Source organism: Corvus kubaryi, unplaced genomic scaffold (assembly GCF_017639235.1).
Source record: "Corvus kubaryi isolate FWS band 111438036 unplaced genomic scaffold, C.kubaryi_AGA036_p1.0 37394, whole genome shotgun sequence".
NCBI lineage: Eukaryota > Metazoa > Chordata > Aves > Passeriformes > Corvidae > Corvus > Corvus kubaryi.
In genome coordinates, this window is record NW_024581133.1 from 10,806,990 (window position 1) to 10,826,801 (window position 19,812).

The window sequence follows — 19,812 nt, forward strand, 5'->3', positions numbered from 1 at the left end:
ACAGCAGGAATTAGCTTTCTACTTAAACATCTTTCCTTTGCAACATATCAATCTAATGTGTCCATAGCACCATTAACAACCAGATACATTGTTCAATTAAATTACAAAATGAGCTGCTAAGCCCTAGTTATGTTTCTTGTTTAATTTACATTGCTATCTGCCTATCTGGGGAGATTCGTATTATAATATCCACTGAACTTTAATATGTACTATAATTATTTGGGTTGGGATAGGGTAATATGGCTGTCACCTGTGGAATTAATGGAAGCAATTTCACAAAATATTAAACAGAAGACAGCCTGCTTAACAGATGAACTTAATACATGCACCTACACTTTTTCCCACAATTTCCTTTTCTTAAGGTATAATGCTGCAAAGTTTTTTAGGCTGTTCTCTTTGTTTTGAAACAGCGGTCATATTTATGTAGCACAGACAAATATGAAAAGCCACCCAAAATGCACTAACCTGGAGATAAGAGATACAGGTACGAACACAACAACAGGAGAGTAAATCTGCCCATATAGTTCTAATAAATGTGAGATTTATTCTGTTATGATTCAATCTTTAGATTTAAGGGCAATATGGAAAACAAAGCTAAACCAGCATGTTCACTTTTCCCGTAAGCCACTGAATTCTGAAACACTCCATTCTCAGCTTCTAACTGTGCATCTGCTATTATTCCTTTCCAGTTTGTAAAACACACATTTCCATGACAGATCCAGTCATTTCAGTGAGCACAAAGCATCCTGCAGTTATTAACAGTGCTGCCAATTTCCCAGAGATTTAGCGCAGTGCCACTCTTGGAAAACAGGTAAGGAACAAAAGTGTGGCAATTACACTCACACAGACCTTTATGACCATTTCATCTCCACAGATATTTATCTAACTCTATGTTATTATCTTCTGCACATGATGATGAACTGTAGCATTATATAGTACTTATTGACAATTTTAAGATGATAGTAGGTAAAGTGTATTTATTTCTTTATTGCTGTTATTCACAGTATCTGTCATTATTAAGAAGACTTTTTTCAATGCCTTGTAAAATGTTAAAGCAAACAGTGTTTTGTTGTGTAGCAGATTCTCCTGTTCTCCTTTTTGCTGTGACACTGCAACAGCTGCAGGAGATGCAGAGGGTAAAACAGACTCTGAGCTAAACTGGAGCTGCCTGGTCTGTCCCATTGCCCCTGTGGTGTGAGCACAAAACCAAGGAAAGCCATTCAGACTCTTTGAAGACCTCGTCCCTCACTGAAATCAATGGGCCCCCAGCCAGGTAAGGGAAGGTGTGTGCTCAGAACAAACCAGTACAGCCACTACAAACCTGTGCTGCCCAGGCCAAGTGAGCGGCAGAACTGCAGCTGGATACAACAGGCCTAAGGTTTCCCTTCCCTTATGGAAGGGGGATTAAAGGCTGATAGATGAACATGTTTTAATCTTCCAGGAACTCGTTGGAAAGGTGGGAATTTCTAGGCTAATTCAGTTTTACCCTTCAGCAGCAGAGCTTTCCTAACTGCCCGTTTACCTTTTTAGTCCTATTGCCATTCATCCTTTCACACACTTGCATTTCTGCTCTCCTGCCTCTCCTCTCAGTGTCTTTTACTTCCCTGCTCCAGGATAGGGAAGGTGAGTAATTCCCAAGGGTTTTGCTTGGATGCAGGTCCAGAACGTGACCTTCCCTCCCTTCTTTTCCACTTCTCCCAACTAATTCTGCCTTATTTTTTTATTGTCTCCCTTCCCAAGTTACATCTCTCTTTGGAGTCCAAATCTCTCTCATTTTTCTCCAAGTACAGATCTCATGAGTCTGCACTCCCTTTGCTCAAGGACAATCCCTGTGAGCTCCTGCTATGTCTTCCCTGAGATGCCTTCTCCAGCCCCTCTCCAAAGGCAATCAGCAGTAAAATCCTCTTCCCATCTCCTTTCCTCATCCCCAACAGGGATGCAGGCTGCTGGCTGGGAGCTCCCAACAGCTCCAACATTTGATTAGATTGATTCATCTACAGCCAGGAACCTATCAGGATGTGCAACAACCAAATGAGGAGAGCAAGAGAGGCTCTGTCAGCCTTCCCCAGCATGGCCAGCACTGGAAACCGCTTGAGATTCAAGTGTGGTCACGAGTATAAAGGTCCAGGCTGCACAGTTGCCTCCTTTAGTGAAAAAGTCTCCACAAGGAGACAAAGAGAAACAGGAATTATATGGTATCACATATGTGGAAGCACTGTCTCCAGATGGAGAATGGGGAGGAGAGGCACACTGATGTTTTTCCTCCAAATTACTTGGAAATAATTAGTATTTCCTCCATGTTCAGCCTCATGCAAATCCTGACATAAACTCCAGAGCACCCTCCAATTATAACTGTCCATAAAATGGAAACAGGGAAGCTCCACATTTAACGGGAAGAAGCAGCCTTCTGACCCTCCCCCAGGCTGACGGTTGGATGTTTGTGCTACAGCGACCTGCTGATTATACAGTAAAGGCAGAAATGAGAAATTCCAATGAGCTTTGTTGCATAAAAATATAATTGTAGCATATGTCAGTATAGACCGAATAAAAAAGGGAACATAGAGGAGAAAGTGCTTTAGCATCTCTGCAAACTCTGGTGCCACAGCCCCAGCGAAAAGTCACTCCTGAGAGCTGCTTTAACTGCGCTTCCCAACCTTTGTTAGCCAGGATTAGCTGGAGGCTAAGCCAGCACGTGTTGCAATCCCTCATTGACTTTGCTGTGTAGTCATTTTGCTGAATCCATGACACCTTGGTAAAACAATATTATCATCTGCTCTGATCGATTCATGGGTGAAGGCTCTCGTTTATAAATTTTGAGGATTTATCACCTTTTGCTGGTGGCTGAGATGGCTCAGTGCTACAGCAGTACAGAGGAATGAAGGAGACATTAAACTGCTGCATTGCTTACTCTTGAGGATATTAATTTGTATAAAGATAGTTCATTTACATATCTTGTAAACATGTAATGCTCTCTATTAAATTTATCACTGTAAATATCTAAATTAAATTTAATCCATTAAATTTTAAAAGTTATATTAAAACCCCCTGTAAATGGAGAGCATTGCCAATAAAAAGTAATAACATTGCCACATTTATATTGCTTGAAGTGCTTCAGAAGGATGAACCTAATTGGAGCAATAGAAACATAACACCATTTTTCAGGAAAGAAGTCCTAGAAGGGATATAAATATTGACAGTCCATGGTTAAAATGAAAGGCTTTGGGGGTTGATTTTTACCTGTCTCCTATATAGCCAGCTGTACAGAGGCATTTTCCTGTCACAGGGTCACAGTGTCCTCCGTTGTGGCATGGACAGTCCTGGCTGCAGTTAATTCCAAAGGTTCCAGGAGGACATGGCTGTGCACACACCAGCCCCTGGTAAGGTTGCATAAAGAGCAATATTTCAGTCAACATTCATAATGCAATAAATTTCTCTATGCAGCTTGGAATTTTATTGTCCCTCTTGCTAAAACTAGATGTAAGTGTAGCAGCAATATTTTATCTGCATAAGATGTGCTAAAGACAGTCTGAAAACTCCACTACCACAGTAAATGCCTGCCTGGCCTGACTCCAGAAGAGATTTTTCTCACCACTGCACACTCATGGATAATTCTCTTCCTTGGATCTCCCCCACACACTGCAGCTGGGCTGGCAGGATATTCACTGCCCCTTGAACAGCCACACGAAGATGTGGGAGAAGTTAAAGGCAACCAGAGAAGTCTACAAAGCTGCTTGTGTGCTCCTGGGGTTTTTGTGAAATGGAGAGTCTGACAAGTTGTTGGACACACCCTGCGCAGAGAAGGTTTGGGAAGGAAGGGATTGTTGAGAAGGTTACACTGGGAGGGTGTAGCTGTGCTGGTTTTGCTGGTCTGTGATGATCTCTCCTGTTCAGCCAGTCTCATTCATCCAACCAAACACAGCTGCTGGAGAAGTCGTCTACTGCCCTTCACATCCTACACTTACTCCCTCTGTTCTCTCCAGCCCCACATCCATCTTTCAAAGCAGCACAGAATGGATCTGCCATACCTTTGGGTAAGCCATGGAGGGGCAGGATGGGAATGAGGATTAGGATAGCTGCAGAAAGCCCCCAGAGATGGCACAGAAACAACATGACTGCCCATATCAGCACTACAGCAGCCTTCTGGCCAGAAGAGGGAATTATGCAGTGGAAGATCTGCCTAATCCCTACACAGTGACAGGATGCATCATCCAGCATCCTCCCAGCTCCTTATCCCCAACCTTGGAGCCACATCTCAGTCCCTGACCTGCCTCAACTTCACATCTTGGTGGTGATCTCCCTTCCCTATTTTATGCTCCCAGCCCTCTGCTTTCCTGCCTCTTTATTCCAGTCTATTCTGAATCCTTGTTACAGCCTCTCTTTTAGTCCTCTCCTTCATCCAGACCCAAATCCTCATCTCTGAGATGTTTCCTCCTTCCCGTCCCTGCTTAATCAGCCTTGGGAGTGAAGCAAAGCCAGACAGTCCCTGCTGTGCACCCTGGCACTGCTCACAAGGAAAAGCAGCTCCCAGGCAGTCCCTGCTCCAGCTGTTCAGCCCCAAGGCAGGGAACGCTCACCCTCATGTGGGGTCGTGTCTTTGGAGAATTTACCTGTCAAACTCAGGTGGTTTCCCCCCAGGTATCCCACAATGTCCCCACCAAGTATCAAGGCCTTACAAGGATTTCCCCAGAACTTCTTAGAAGTTGTATGAATGTTTTTCTCCCTGCGAGCACATACAAAGCCTGAGGCTGGCATCCAGCTGAGGAACTTCAGCCAAAACAAGTCTGGCAGTGCTGGGATCTGAAGTTGTGGTCCTATAATGGAAAATGTTTGGCATCTGCAGCAAATGGTGCTGCTGCCAGTGCCATCACAGTGCCCAGTGTGAAACAGAAACAGTGCCTGGCCACAGGATTATTTGGGTTTAATTTCTCTTGTTTCCCTAACCAAGCCCAGGGGGCTCTGAGTTTCGAACAAAGCACGTATCAGACACAACTTATTCAAAATATAAACCAGGAATATAATAGCTGCTTTCACTCCTCCGGGCTTGGGAAGTTTAGCTGTATCAACAACCAAAGTGAAGAGGCTGCTCTTCAATGTCACCATAAAACAGATACTTTGAGCCTTTCCCAGCCAGGGCTATGTGGCTCCTTGGCTGTAAAACAGACAGGTTGGCCTCAGTTCAAGAACTTTCAGATTACAGTGTTAAAAACTGGTGTCTCTGGGCTTGAGTAATACACAACACTATATATCTGAAGACCTAAGTGTCCATTTATCTTGATAATAAATACTTTTTCCCTTCATGCCTCAAAAGGAACAGGATTTCTATCAACAAATGATGAGAAAGCAATACTCTGGGATGCATCCCCCTGGAGCCAAGAGAATCTTTAGCTGTACTTTTTGCATTAATATGTACTAAGGGAATTCAAAACATCCCTCTCTAGAGGATCAAATGTCAGACCAACATTTCCTGCTGCTTATACATCTAATCAGCAAAGTTCACCCCATCAGCACCTTTTTAAAGGCCCTGATCTCATCAGCTTCTGCTTTTGACATTGTTTGCTGTATTTTGTAGGACAGAAAAGATTTTTTTCTGCTCCATTTTCTCAAACACCCCCATGTCACAACAGAAAGAAAAATAGACAAAAATACAAATGATGCTTCACAAAGCCCAGAATCAATAAGAGAGAAGTGATGAGCAGAATGTGTTCTATTACCATGGCACCATGATGCCTTGGGAAGGGGGTCTGGGGCCAAACAGGGGGCGTTGCCAGTGACAAATGTTCTGTCATGTCAGGAAATATTGCTGCTTTCCTAAGCACAGAGATCTAGTCCTTGCAAACGGCTTCTGAGAAGTGTTGTAAATGCTAAACTAACTTCTCTCCCCACTTTCTGAGAGTGTTTGGAGAATTTAATACTGCAAATGAGAATGATGTATGGAATTAAACATGTAAATTGTTAATGAGGCCCTAAAGCAGCCACCCACTAAACTCCACAGCCACAAAGGCACAAAAGTTGAAAAAGCCCAACATTGTGGGATGCTGGAAGCCACGTTCTGTTGACTGTTCAACAATAGAGGCTGTTGGCCACCATTCTCCTGGTGAAGAACCCATGGGGCAGTAAAATCCCACAGGACTCTGTCAATAGAACTTGCGCTGCTGGGAGATTCTGCACTGGTGGGAGGAAAGAAATTACAAGTCATGAAAGAACCAGGCTCTGAAGATGGTAGATCCAATGAAAAACCTCAGAACCCCAGAACGTCCTCCTTTTAAAGTCACTGCCTCCCCTTCCCTATCCCACCAAACCCCAAAGGGACCTGAGCTCCTGTTAATAAGCCAGCCTAGGAAAGGATGAAAGTTGCAGCTCATCCAGCAGCAATAAAGTCCAAGTGGATTTGCACTTGTACAAATCTAGGGAGAATTCTCTCCTTCCAAAATGATGGTAGATTCAATATATACGTGCAGTCTCAAGCCTCAAAATCAGCAAGTAAAATTCCTGGTGTCACAGAAACCTGTGGTGTGAAATAAAATGAATGCTGTCTAGCAATCCCATCTCGCCTGCTCGTTTACAGCCCCCTCATGTCTCACTTCCCAAACCATTCCAACCACCAAGAGTTAAAAATATAGCATGAAAACATACTTTTTATCCCTCTCTGTACATTGAATTACCAGCTTTTCATTAAAACCCTGGAGAGACCCTTTATACTTAAAATCTCAACATTTACAAGCTGAGCACTTTTACTTATAATTTTCATTTCTTTCTGCAGAATACTTGATCTCTCTCTTCAGAATTTTCAGTTATGCTTGTTTCAAACATCAATTGTTAACTCTAGGGTTCCTCTGGGGACAGAGCAGCCAACAACATAGTTTTCAGAAAAGTCTCTCTGGGCTCCTAAAAATGTGTAAAAGGAACTCCAGGCTGTAAGGAATTGGGTAGGACTGGGCCAGAATACAACCACAGCTGCTGTGCAGCCCCAGTGCTGTGGTTCTTCTTAGGGTCTGTGCTGCATCCTAAATGACATCCAAAACTTGCTGTTCTATTCTGATACCCTTATTTGTTTAGTGATGTTTTAACTTTGAAAAGAAAACTCCTGATAAAATACAAGTAAGGAAGAATACAGCAAAACAACTCAGATCCTGAGAAATCTTGGCATGCAGGAGGAGAGATGAAAAAAGTAATATTTTCATGAGAATCACTTTATTGATCACTTCTTAGGAGGTAGTGCCAGAATGGACTGATAGGCCCTCAAAAATATGTGAATTGCTTTCCTAACACTTTAGGTCCAGCACTCAAGGAAAGAACCTTTTCTTTGCCTCCACTGATTGCCAGGTGAGGGCAAGGTGCCATATTCATACTTCTGACAAGTTTTGCCTTTGTCATTTGAAATGGAATAACCTCATCACCACCTTTGCCATGACTGGTGGTGTTAGAGATTCCTGTCCCCCAGTTAGAGAGAGATTTTCCACCAAAACTTATGGACAGCAATATTCTCCCATTTTGCCGCTATACAGCAACATCTCATGGTTGGTACTTTTGAACTCAAAGCATTTGATGTACAAATGCAAAGGAACATAAACATTGTTCTCAGCTTTTATATGTTTGAACAGGTAGAGGGTCCCTATCAGCAGTCACAGCTGTGTGATGATCTGCAGGGTCTTCCATGTAAAAATAAAAAATCAGAGTACTTGTATGCTTTAAAATCCAGCAACTTTGCCAAGAGACTAATTGTCAGACACAGGAAAAATGCCAGGAAGTTTAGTACAGCTAAATGGGATGAAAGCCTGTGAGACTTGGCACACCCCAAGAGAGTTCATTATTACATTATTGGTAAAGTTGAGGACTTTTAAAATGCTTGGCCTTGCTTTCTTGACACAAAGGATTAAAGGTTAGGGCAGTTATCTCTTTGCAGTGCAAGCCCTGACATAAGCAAATCTCTGGCGATCAATGGCAGTGGTGCCTGAGCAAGGACATGACACTGAACTGGCCTCTGTGTCCTGGGCTCATCCTGCTTTGCTGCCTGCCTGACCCACTGGATTCCCCCTGGCTTCTCCCTCTCCCCTGGAGGGGAACATGACACTTTGTGCCTTTGACAATGTCAAGCTGGGCTTTGAGCTCTCTGTCCTGTGTGAGGGCAGTGTCTAAGGCTGCAGGGAATATTCCAAGTAACTAGAACTCACAGACAACTCTTTTGTCTCTTGGCATGCTGCTCTTTTTAAACTCTGTGACGGCAGAATCACAGAACCACTGAGGCTGGAAAAGCCCTCCAAGATGATCATGTCCAAACATTCTCCCTGCACTGCCAAGCCCACCACTAACCCATGTCCCCAAGTGCCACATCCACATGTTTTTTGAACGCTTCCAGGCATGGTGGCAAGTCCCAGACTGGTGGCCTGTCTGTGTAGGTGCTGTGCACACCCAACAAAGGCAGTCCCAAATTGGGAATTGTTAGAGCCTGGCAGCTGAGACAGTGAACAATTACCATCCAATTCCAAGCCCTAAATGAGGATGAGCAGTACCCACCATCCATCCAGCAGGACAGGAGCACTCCCCGGTGATGTGGTGACAAACTCCCCCGTTCTGGCAGGGGCAGCGCAGCTCACACTGGGCTCCGTGGCTGCCAGGGGGACACAGCTCCTCACAGCTTTGGGGAGAGAGAACAACAGAAAACAAAGAGATCATTTTAAAGAACCTACAGGAAACAGTAAATGAGGAAAACCCACAACACAGGTCATCATGGGAGTCCTTATGCAAATGACAAAACCTCAGGCTCAGCTGGCATTGCCAATTAGCTGAGATTCCTTTAATTTCTGCTGGGGTTGTTTACATGCCATGGATCCAGCCCTGTAAGGCTGACGCATGTGTGTAACCTTCATGCATGTACCAAATCCCACCCATCTCAACAGGACAACTCATAACCATTAAAATAGCCCAGGAAAATACGAGTTGCAGGATGAAGCCCTCAATGTGAATTATGTGACATGGCAATAAAAGAAGCTGAAAACAGAATAAAAGGATGGGATTAAAACGCTTGAAATTTCTCCAGTCACTACTGAATGTTAACATTTGCGGTGTATAATGGACTGGCAAGGACTCAACATCATTTAAAGGCTATTTAAGCTCATTGAGTCCCTCTCAGTACTTGTGGAGGGGCAATGTGAGGCTAATCCCTGGAAAGCCCAGTGTCTCCTACACGTGCACATCAGAGCTTTCAGCATCAAGGTTTTGAAACTACAGGATGTTCTCCCCCTAATTGACTGTCCTCTGATGAGGATGTTCCTACAACATATCAGGGGCCGGCCCTGCTGAGAACTGACACACTGATGTCAAGGGGAGCACTCCCAAGAGAAAGCAGAGTCCTTAGCAGTGAGTGCTTCCACGACTGAGGTCACAAGTCTAGGAGGAAATCAGGTACTAAATAAAATATTCAAAAGACCTATCACTTATTTATGAGGGTTAACACTGCACTTATTTTTTACTTTCCCCTTCATGCAGGTCAACAAATAATAATAGACTGCAAAAGTGTTAACTCACCTGCAATAGATCTCCAACCAAATTCAGTGACTAAATTCTCTTTTCCCCTTAAATAATTCTGAAAAACATAATTACTTCTGAAACTACTGAAAGATCTCTAATGAGAACTGATGTTACACTGTGGGCAATTTTAAACAAGAAACTATTGCTTGCTGTCCTAAAATTAATATGCACATTTTGTGAATCCTACTGGTAAACTTTCCGTGTGGTGGATAGAGATTTAGCTACGTGATTCTCGTTAAAGTTAATAGGAGTCACACCGCTAAATCCCTGCTCTCTATGCTTAAAATTTACCCCCTAGATACTAAGCTGATATAGTTAACAGCGATGCTTTCTCAGTTAGATTGAAAGTCAAATAAACTGGGGATGGAAAAGTTCCATTTGATGCTGCACTGGACTGCTAATGAGGAGAGAGTCCAACTGCTTATCAAAACTCCACTGTAATTTGGATTGTATTCACATTCTGAAATTAGGAACAGGTAAAGTTGTTGCACAAGTTGGAAAATATAAATTATTTTAAAGCTTATTTTAGCGCTATATTTTATTTTAATAGCATGGAATCATAGAATTCCGGAATGGTTTGGGTTGGAAGAGTCATTGAAGCCAGATCCAACTTGCTGCCATGGGCAGGAACACCCTCCACTATCCCAGGCTGCTCCAAGCCCCGGCCAGCCTGGCCTTGGACACTTCCAGGGATCCAGGGGCAGCCACAGCTTCTCTGGGCACCCTGTGCCAGGGCCTCCCCACCCTCACAGGGAAGAATTCCTTCCCAATAACCCATCTAACCCTGTCCTCTGGCACTTTGAAGCCATTCCCCCTTGTTCTATCACTACATACCCTTGTCCTAAGTCCCCCTCCAGCTCTCTTGAAGGCTCCCTTCACGGTCACAGGTATAATCAGCAGCAAGAACAGAAGTTCCCTTTCTTCAGTCTCTCTGAAATCCCGTTCCCTGATTTCTACAAAGGCCAGTGTATAACAGCGTGTAAATTCAGCAATTATTCGTCGCGTTAAACGCGGCCGAACCCAATCAGCTCAAGGGAGTCCCCAGCTCTTGCTGCACTTACAACACCCCGGTGTATCCAGGCGCGCAGTGGCACTCGCCGGTCTGGTGGTCACAGGTGGCCCCGTGCTGGCACTGGCACTGGAAGTGGCAGCCCTTGCCGTAGGTGCCCGGCTCGCAGAGCTCCTCGCAGCGCCAGCCGCGGAAGCCGTCGGCGCACACGCAGGCGCCCGTGATGGGGTTGCAGAGTGCTTCATTCTGGCACTGGCACCGGTTGCTGCAGTGGGGCCCCCAGTGCTCGCTGTCACAGCCTGCGAACACACACCGAGTTACCCACGCGGGGACACGGGGCTGCCTCACCCCACAGCCCCACGTGCACCTCAGCCAGAGTCTTCTAAAGAAACCCCCGCTCCCAAACTGCTCCCCCGAGCCGGCTTTAACATCTGCCCCCACCCCGCCCCAGCTTTCGCATCTGCCCCCCCGACCCAGCTTTAGGGTGCAAGCATACAACGGCACCACTGTCATACCTAGAGTTGAGGACTTGTTTAACAACTTATTGGATCAGGCCCGAAATCTTTTAATATCCTGTTTCTTAGTGCTTTTAGATTGCTGGAAGGAATGAATTTATAGTGGAATTAGATGCAGAGGGTCACATCCTGCCTGCAGTGCACTTAATGGCAGGTGGTGTTGCCAAGCAAATCCTGTCGATTTAATAATGTCATCAAATATTGTTTTTTTGCTACGTTCCCATAAGATAACATACACGATAATCTAGAGAAGGCCTTCTCCTTGGTGGTGTTTGTTTGTTTGTTTTCTTATTAATCTGTATATTTATTTATTTTTGCTTGGACTAAATAGTGAGAGGGAAGAAAATAACACTGGAGACAGGATGTCATGAGGCTGCCCAGACTCAGGGATGAAGGTGTGGAATGAGTATGTCAGATAATTCCTGGGCTAATAACAGCAACACAGAAGGACCCTAAACCCTCTGGCCACTGATACAGAGAGGAGGTTCCCTATGGAATGCATTAAGGCACAGTGAGAACCCTTCATGTGACAATCCTGCCTGATCCCTTCTACTCTTTTGAGGACCATGTGAAGGATGGGAGAGGGAAGTCAGCCTTACAGGAACAGTTTGTCCTGATTTGCTATTGAAACAGCACCTGCACAACATCTCTTTGAGCTGCATGCACTGAACAGAGCTCAAAGCAAACCTTGACCTGAGGTCAAGGTTTCCTCAGCAAAAAGCAGGAAAACAAGGATTTCTTCAGCAGTCCTACCCTCCACTTAGCAGCCTTTCACCATAGCTATGGCAAGGGTGAAGAAAATTCTCATCCTATTAAGAACAGGCAACTGGGAAGGGCACAGCTCCTGATCACTTTCCAGGTACAGCTGGTTGTGCTCGGAGCTGGTTTCAGTTTCACCAACAATCCTCCTGCGAGTGGTGTAGATCCCACTGCCAGGCAGGAGAGGAGAGTAGAATCCCAGCAACAGGGCTGTTTTCACAAACTCTTTTATTTGCAAACATGGAAACTAATCCCAGGTGATACACGTTGCCTCTCAGCCCCGGATCTGGTTCCAGGATTAGCGAGGTAAATGTAAAGCTCACTTAAGCTTGATGCTTTTGTCCTAGAAATTTCACAGCCCTCTCCTTCTACAGTGCTTGGCTATAAACCCACACTGGAAAACTGCAGCTATCAGTTAATTTTGGCAATATTTCTATTTATTATCCTTCATTTTGAGAAGGAGATACTGACTGGTCAGTGTGAGGATATCCAGCAGAAAAAGAAGTCAGCTCTTACATAATTTGCACTGCGGATTACCAGTTTACAAACTTGTGTTTCTTGAGCAAGTGTTAAAAGCTGAAATAAACACACAGAAAATAATTCCAAGGTCTCCAAAAGATCTGCAGGGTCTTAGAGGACACAGGTGCAGAGGTTTCATGTCCTGCAGGGAGCAGAGCACACCATGTACCCCTGTGCACAATCCCGGTCGTGCCTCACCCCAGCTCATTTATTGCTTTGCCTCACTTCTCGCACAGCTGTAAACAGGGATGATAGTTCCTCTCTAACACCACTGGGAGCCAAACAAACAAAATCTTACTCTTTATAAGACTTAAATTATTACTGAGAATCTGTGGGAAGAGATGATCTATCTTTATTTCACATAGACACTTGCTAAGGCTCTGTGAGCCTTCTGGGGCAGGGAGCAAAGCTGCTGGAGCTGCTGGAGTTCCCCAGTAATTTCCATTCCAGAAACACTGATTTGTTTGCTGCAGAACTTGAACATCAAGGGATGCAGTTCTGCACCTCCACAAAGGATACAAATCCGAACCACATAGGCACAGCTGATGTCCCTCTGCATAGGGAAGTGGAGTGCAGGGATCAAACTGCACCTTGCCTGCTCTGGGGATTGATTCCTGCCTTCCCACACCTCACATCAGAGCCCCAACTGCAGACTGTGGCTTGTTCTGAGCTGATACAGCTCCAGTTGCAATTAATTTCCCTAATATGAATAAATAACACTCATTAGAAGATATGATTCTATCCTTGCTGTTTCACATCTCAGGTGGGTGCTCCAAGCATCTGATTTGTCTGCTGGATTGGTGTTTTTCACTTTGAAAGAAAGTGAAGGGAAAAGAAAACCATTTATAGGAAGGAAAAATAATTTCCCTTCATTAGTTCAAGCATCTTGTTTTACCTGTACAGTGCCTGCCTCAAACACAGCTCCTTTTCTGAGTCCATCTTGTTTGAACAGTTATTTGCAATCAGTATTTGGTCGCATGCTTGCTTCCTTCCTGTAGCAAATTTCACCCCACAATCTCACCAAAGGGAATTGAGTGAAATTTGTTAGCCATGTGTTAGTGTAAAATCTGGGATAAAGGAATTTCATCCTCACCTGATTTTACACTGCAGTAACCTCACATGAAAATAAGATCTTTACTGCTCAAAGTTTATCAATTCCTGTTGGTTTTCTTTTCCCCTTTGTAGAGGGATTCCTTATGGAACAGGGGCATATGATACCCCTGGAAAGATTGGACAACTGAGGGTTGCTGAGGAAAAGCCCCTGAACAGGCCCCTGGCTGCAGGCAGGCCTGGAAAGCACCTGGCTGCAGGCAGCCCTCAGAGTCCTTGGCAAAGTTATACACTGGTCATCTTCCCCGCTGATTAGAGGCTGTCTAGAGGCACTGGGCGTGAATCTCTGCAAAAGTAGATATAAGCTTGCATAGCTGTACAATAAAGGGAGAACGATGCTTAATCGAATTGGTGTACGTGTCGTTTATCCGGCCAGCTCTCCGGACTCTGTCCCTAACATGCCTTTCCCTAAGTCCCATATTGCAGTGGCAGACTGTAGAGTCATTTTGTTGGAACATGATGTGCCATTTATATAACGATACAATGATAATTCCAAGATCTGCACTGTGGGAACTTCACTACCTTTACAAAGGTAGATACAGGGATGATAAGCTAAAATCCAAGTACTTATTCTTACAATTAACCTCACTGAGATCAACAGGCTCACTCAGGTGTGAGACTACTCGAGTGTGTAACTGGCTACGTGTTGGAGTCTAGTAGCTCCTTCTATAAAATTATAAAACAGAAGAAACCAAAGACTTCAGCAACCAAAAGGTATTTTGTCTCTACAGATCAGTGTGGCAAATCCTGGCTGGTGTGTGACAGTGACTCCAGGTTCTGAGACAGAGAGCAGAGCAGGCTGCACTTTGGGATTGACAGCACCCCTCCTCCCATGGGCAAAGAGAGACAATTTTAAACTCCAATCCCAGCCCAGCACAGTCTGATCCTGCTCTTGTTGATTGCCTCAGTGTGTTACTGTAATAAATAATAACAGCAACAACATGTGAACAGAGAGCTGATTAAAGCTCACACGAGCGCTCTGCTGTAAATGCAGATGCCATTAAAAATGTCAAAATGATGAGACTTTAACCAGACCATCAATAAGGAAAGCAACCTGAGAGAGGTGATGTCAGGGAGGTACAAATGCTCCCCTTAGCTGCATGTGGGGATGTCAATACCGCGAGGGATAAGTCTGAAACAGCCACCGTTCTCTTGGGAGATGCTACATTAAAGTGAGCTGCCATATTTCAGGTCACGTGCACACATTCCCTGGAAAATGTGCTAACTTCCTCCCTTTTGCACCTTTGGAAATATGGCTGGAGATTAACCATCACCAGTAAAAATGAATGTGGCTCTGTAAGGGATGAGGCTGGGTGCCTAAGCACAATCACAGTGGTGTGCACTGGGTGCTGTGACAGGGGAGGGATTCACCCCTTGGTGGAGACTGCTCAAAGCAGCACCAAAAGTTTTCCTCCTCGTGCCATCCCCACTCCCACACTGAAACCTCAGTTACTTCCTGAAGTGAGGGCTCCTGCAGGCTCTGAATGTAGAATTATCAAATCATAGAATCCTTAAGGCTGGAAAAGACCTCCAGATCATCAAGTCCAACCTTCAACCAAACACCCCCATGCCCACTAAACCATAACACAAAATGCCACATCTGCTTGTTTTTGAATCCTTCCAGGGATGGTGACTCCACCACTTCCCTGGAGAGCCTGTTCCAGTGCTTAACCACTCCTTCAGTGAAGAAATTTTTCTGCTGTGGTCATGCATGGCATCCTGTTAGCAGTGCTGTCCTGGTAAATACACATCGAGGACACACAGGAAGTGCCGTTTCACTCCCCAAGGGCTGTTTATCCTTCTAGGAATGATTAGGGAATTGCTGCGTTCTGGGTCAATAGAGACACCCCATACCCAGCACAGCAGCACAAGTCAGACACAATGAAGCAAACACAGGAAGCTGAAAAGGTAACAGATAAATAAAAGGAGTCCCAAGGAAGGGGTGACATTTATGGAGTGGCTTATCCCGATGAGAGAGAGACAAAAGTGCTATTCCAGAGCTTTTCCATCCCTGCACAGACACACGATCAATATGAAAATAGCATCTTCTATCGCAACAGCAGCACAACCTGTGGTCTCAAGGTCTGAGTTTATTCTGTTCTCATGAGCATCAACCTCCCTGTGTCTCTTTTGTAGCCAGGGACCAGTTCTGTATGCCAGGTCTGAAAAGTCAGTGAGATATTCACAAACATCCTGCACAAGGCACAGCAGAAAAAGCCCAGTGTCTGATTTCCCTGGCCCAGGGACTCAGGACCATATTGGGCTGATGGGGAGCTTCAATTAATCCACACTTTAAAGCAGCTTTCTACAAATTTGCTAAAACCCAGAATGTGCTCATATTCAATAATCAATATTCTGGAATATTTCCAAATCCAGTTTGTAATGTTTAAATGAGATACTAGCCCTTAAAAATGCAAACAGGAAATAAAATTAACTTATTAAATCTAGGAGGACATGGTTTAAGAGAGATTATTTTAGAATTTACTTTGAAATTAGGACTAGGTTCTCCTCTTAATGTAACTGTACTGTTGTAGAATGATTCTATGCATACAAATTGAGGTGAAATGTGGATGTAACTTTGAGTGCAGTTTTTTTTTGTCTAATTCAGTTTTGGAACCAGATGGTTGACCTAGCTAATGTAAAGCAGGCAAAGAAACTGCAAAAGGTAAAACATGCGCCTGAATGTAATGAATGAAAATTTAAAATAATCAATAACTTTTTATTCCCTGCGCTTTATCCAGTGGGAGAATTACAGCTCTGCATTGAGCTGTGTCTGCTCCCTGCACAACCATGACTCCTTTAGGGACAGTTCAACGCCTTTGCAAACAAAAGCCAAGCAATAGGTTTGAAACAAGGTCCTTGAAGAGGGAATTCCCTTACGATGACACGTCCCAGCACTTTGTGTTGGCTCTGAGCAGCGCTGAGTCCCTCAAGTGGCACCAACACACTGCTAAAGGCATGAGCCAAGTCACTGAAAAGCCACTCGCTGATCTGCTTGATTCTAACCCAAAAAAATGCTGTCTCTTAAGACTGATCACCCCTGTAACATCTAACACACGTTAATAACACTCAACCCAGATTTTCAGAAGTGCCCTTCAAAAATGTTCTTCCAAATGCTTAGAGACCAACATAATAATTCCATGATTTCACCAGCTGGGACACCTTCCATGTTCTGAGCAATGTCCCACACCCAGGGGTGTGCTCAGGCGTCCCCAGTGAAAATCCACATGTACTCAAACTATAAAAATGCAATTTGCAGACACTCAGTGCCACCCCTGAATAACTCGTTACCTACATTTCTCAAAGATTCCAACCGTATTAAAAGCAATCTGAAATTAAAGACTTCAGGGCCTTAGCAGGATTCCTGTTACAATTTTTCCTGGGAGCAGCCATGGGCCACTGGCTGTTTAATCTCCATGCAGTAAGTGGCCCCTGGGGAGGGTGACAGCCCTGTGCTCTCAGTCCATGCGACTCACATGCCAGGGCTCTGCTCTGTCCCTGCTGATGAACCACCTGAACATCAGCCTGATGACACTCTTGGAGAGATTTTTGCTATTCTCTATTTGCTTTTTAAGGAAAACCAAACCAAACAGGGAGCAACCCATGTAAATAAGACATTTGACTTATGGAGTTGGTGTCACAAAAATAAAATGTCAGATTAAAGGTTGGAAATACAGCAGTAATTCAGTACGTGAGCCTATGAATTATGATATTTTCTTTAATTATGTGAGCACAGAGTACCCTGGCACTTGCTGACTTCTGAGCTTGTAGCTTTGCAGCCTTAAGGTTCCCAAACCTGGATTCCCTTTATCTCCAAAGCCAGGCTTTCAGTCACAGCTCATACAATTAGAATGAAGAAAATGCCAGTCTCAATGTTTACAACTCTAAGGCTGCCCAGAGAATATATTTTGCATATGTAAATATGCATTTGTGTACCCACCCAAGGGGAAAACCCCTGGGGTTAATCCAAGGCTGGCAGGACTTGCCGTCAGTCTCATCCTCCCAGTTTATGGATCAGGCTTCATCAGGTAGAAATAGAAAGTTGGGAAGGGAACATCGGCTAATTTTTCCAAAAATTAATAAATTATTACTCACAGAAGGAAATCAATCTCATTTTGTGTTCGGTTTTTTTTCCTTTCTTAAGGACATGAAAACAGATTTTCATCCTCCAAGAAAGATTTTGCTGATTCTCCCTGAAGTTCCTGAAGTTCTCTGAATCAGATATGGAACATGTGGCTGATTTGGGCCCTGATTTGATCTTGGATGATGATCTCATTAGTCACTGACTCTCCAACATGTGGTACCTCACTCAGTCCCAGCACTCTAGTGGCCCTGCAGTTTATTTAGTATCCTGTGAGGAAACATTTTCTTTCCAAAGTAATTCTTGTTTAAAGAACATTCCTATGGTATTCTGTAGAATGCTCACAACAGTTACCTAGCTGGAGGTTTGTATTTTGGATAAATGAAAACAAAATCACTCCAAGTTATGTATTTGAATGTCAGCCTCATCAAATCCTGTAATAATCCCAATATATTTTGGAAGCAGCAAAAAGGAAGAAACAACTTCTACTCCTGACAGATATCAAAGTGTGGTGCTTTCAGAATTTCTACTATGAGCTATTTTGACAGACGCTTCAAAAGAAGTGAAAATTAGAACATTAAAAAAACCTGAGAATATTTCCTATTTCTTTTTGTAGAAATTACCGCTCTGTTTAATGAGCCTTTAACTCTACTGACACTCTGGATCTTACAAGGAGTTTAAAACCATGAAACGCTTCATAAGGGAGCGACAACATTCTATACAACACTGGCAGCTTGTCTTCTCATTATAATTTTTGTGAAGAAGATGCTGCATTCTTTAAAATTTTTTTTTTTTAGTGTCATATTAATTGGAGGCAAAGTCTGTTCTTTAATTAGAATTTTACTGTGGTGAATTAAAAAATACATGGGCAGAGTATCAAGAGTCTAATAAAACTAAATGAAGATACTATCTTTCCTCTGTATGAAACCCAGCAGTCTTTGCTCTTGCAGAACTTCCATCAATACTTCATTATTATTGTCTAGGACAGGCTTGTAATAATAATATCTGCAAGTAACTTACTTCCAAATTCTGTCTTCCAACTGGGTAAAACATTTTCTCTCTCAACATCTGTAATGGACTTTAGATGTTTTCATTGACTAGGTAATGAAATTTTCTGGTAATGCCTCTGCACAGAAGTAAAATCAGTTTTGCCTTCAAGAAGGGGTAGAAATGCACTGAATATGCCTAAAACACTGCAGGACAAGGACAGGAAGGAGATGCATCCTTCAAGAAACCAGTGTTGGAGGGGCTCAGGAGTGCTGGCAGCAGAGCTGCTCAGAGAGGCCTCTGTCCCTGGAGATTTGGAGCTGCTGATCCCACAGCTGTGCTTCGTGTGAAAAAGCCGTGTGCAATATCCACATGGACTTCTTGCTACTCTAAATAATCTTTATTTGAGTGCTCAGCAAGGTAGTTGTGAGAGCAGAAACAAATCCTCTCTCAGTTCAGTAATTCCATCTGACTTTGATGCAGTTTGGAGCAGACCCACAGGGCCAGTCTGGGAGCTGCAGGAGGCTGCCCATGCTGGCTGCCCTTCAGTCACATCCTCACCCAGCTCCTGCAGCTGGGCAGGACAACTTCATCCTTCACCTGGGGAATCCAGCATGTGGAAAGCAACGTGATCCAACCACTGGAGTCACCTTTCCACCCTCCATGACTGCAGAGCATCGAGCAGGACCCACCCTGCCTGGCCAAGCTCTCAGAGACGTGCTCAGCTTCTTGTTTTTCACAGCGCATAAACCCGGCCTTGTCGAAGGTCACTCTGCTGATGTTTTGCCAGATAGGCAATATGCCTTTATTTGCAGTTAAAGCAAAAATAAAGCTTAAAGGAGAAACAGCTCCTTGTCACTACAACAAGGGGTAGAGGATGTTCCTTCTCCTTGTCATTCCCATGCAGGGATGTGTCCCTTCTCCTATAGCTGCTGAGCAAAGGGAGCAGGATTGGCTGAGCAGTGGGGAAAATCAAGACATGCATATGGAAGAAATGCTGTATCCACCTCACCAGCTTCAAATTGTGCCATAAAGTTTCCCTTTCAAGGAGATGGATAAACACATCCTTCATGCATAACATAACTCGTAGTCCTGACTCATCAGTCATTTTTAAGATGGTCAATAAGCAATTTATTTTATTGTGTTGATACTGAAAAATGAAGTAAACACTGTGGATTGTGGTATTTGCTTTTATTTCCAACAGTGTAGCTGGAGAGTAAAAAGAATCACTTCTTTCTTTTGCTACAATTCCCTCTTAATGCCTAATCACAGAATCCTGGGATAGTTTGGGTAGGAAGGGACCT

General features: G+C 43.9%; 1 protein-coding gene across 14 annotated transcripts in view; it reads right to left on the reverse strand.

The window, feature by feature from the left end:
- MEGF11 (multiple EGF like domains 11) overlaps window positions 1–19,812 on the reverse strand; it is a 256,970-nt gene that overhangs the window by 83,292 nt on the left and 153,866 nt on the right. For all 14 annotated transcript variants that reach the window (XR_006017856.1, XM_042039041.1, XM_042039040.1 and 11 more), the window contains 3 exons: window positions 10,590–10,836; window positions 8,515–8,635; window positions 3,238–3,374 (listed from right to left, as the gene is read on the reverse strand). Coding sequence is in view for 13 of the 14 variants with exons in the window: in XM_042039041.1 (XP_041894975.1) it covers window positions 3,238–3,374; window positions 8,515–8,635; window positions 10,590–10,836 (505 nt within the window). In the remaining variant the exon portion in view is untranslated. The remainder of the gene's footprint in view (window positions 1–3,237; window positions 3,375–8,514; window positions 8,636–10,589; window positions 10,837–19,812) is intronic.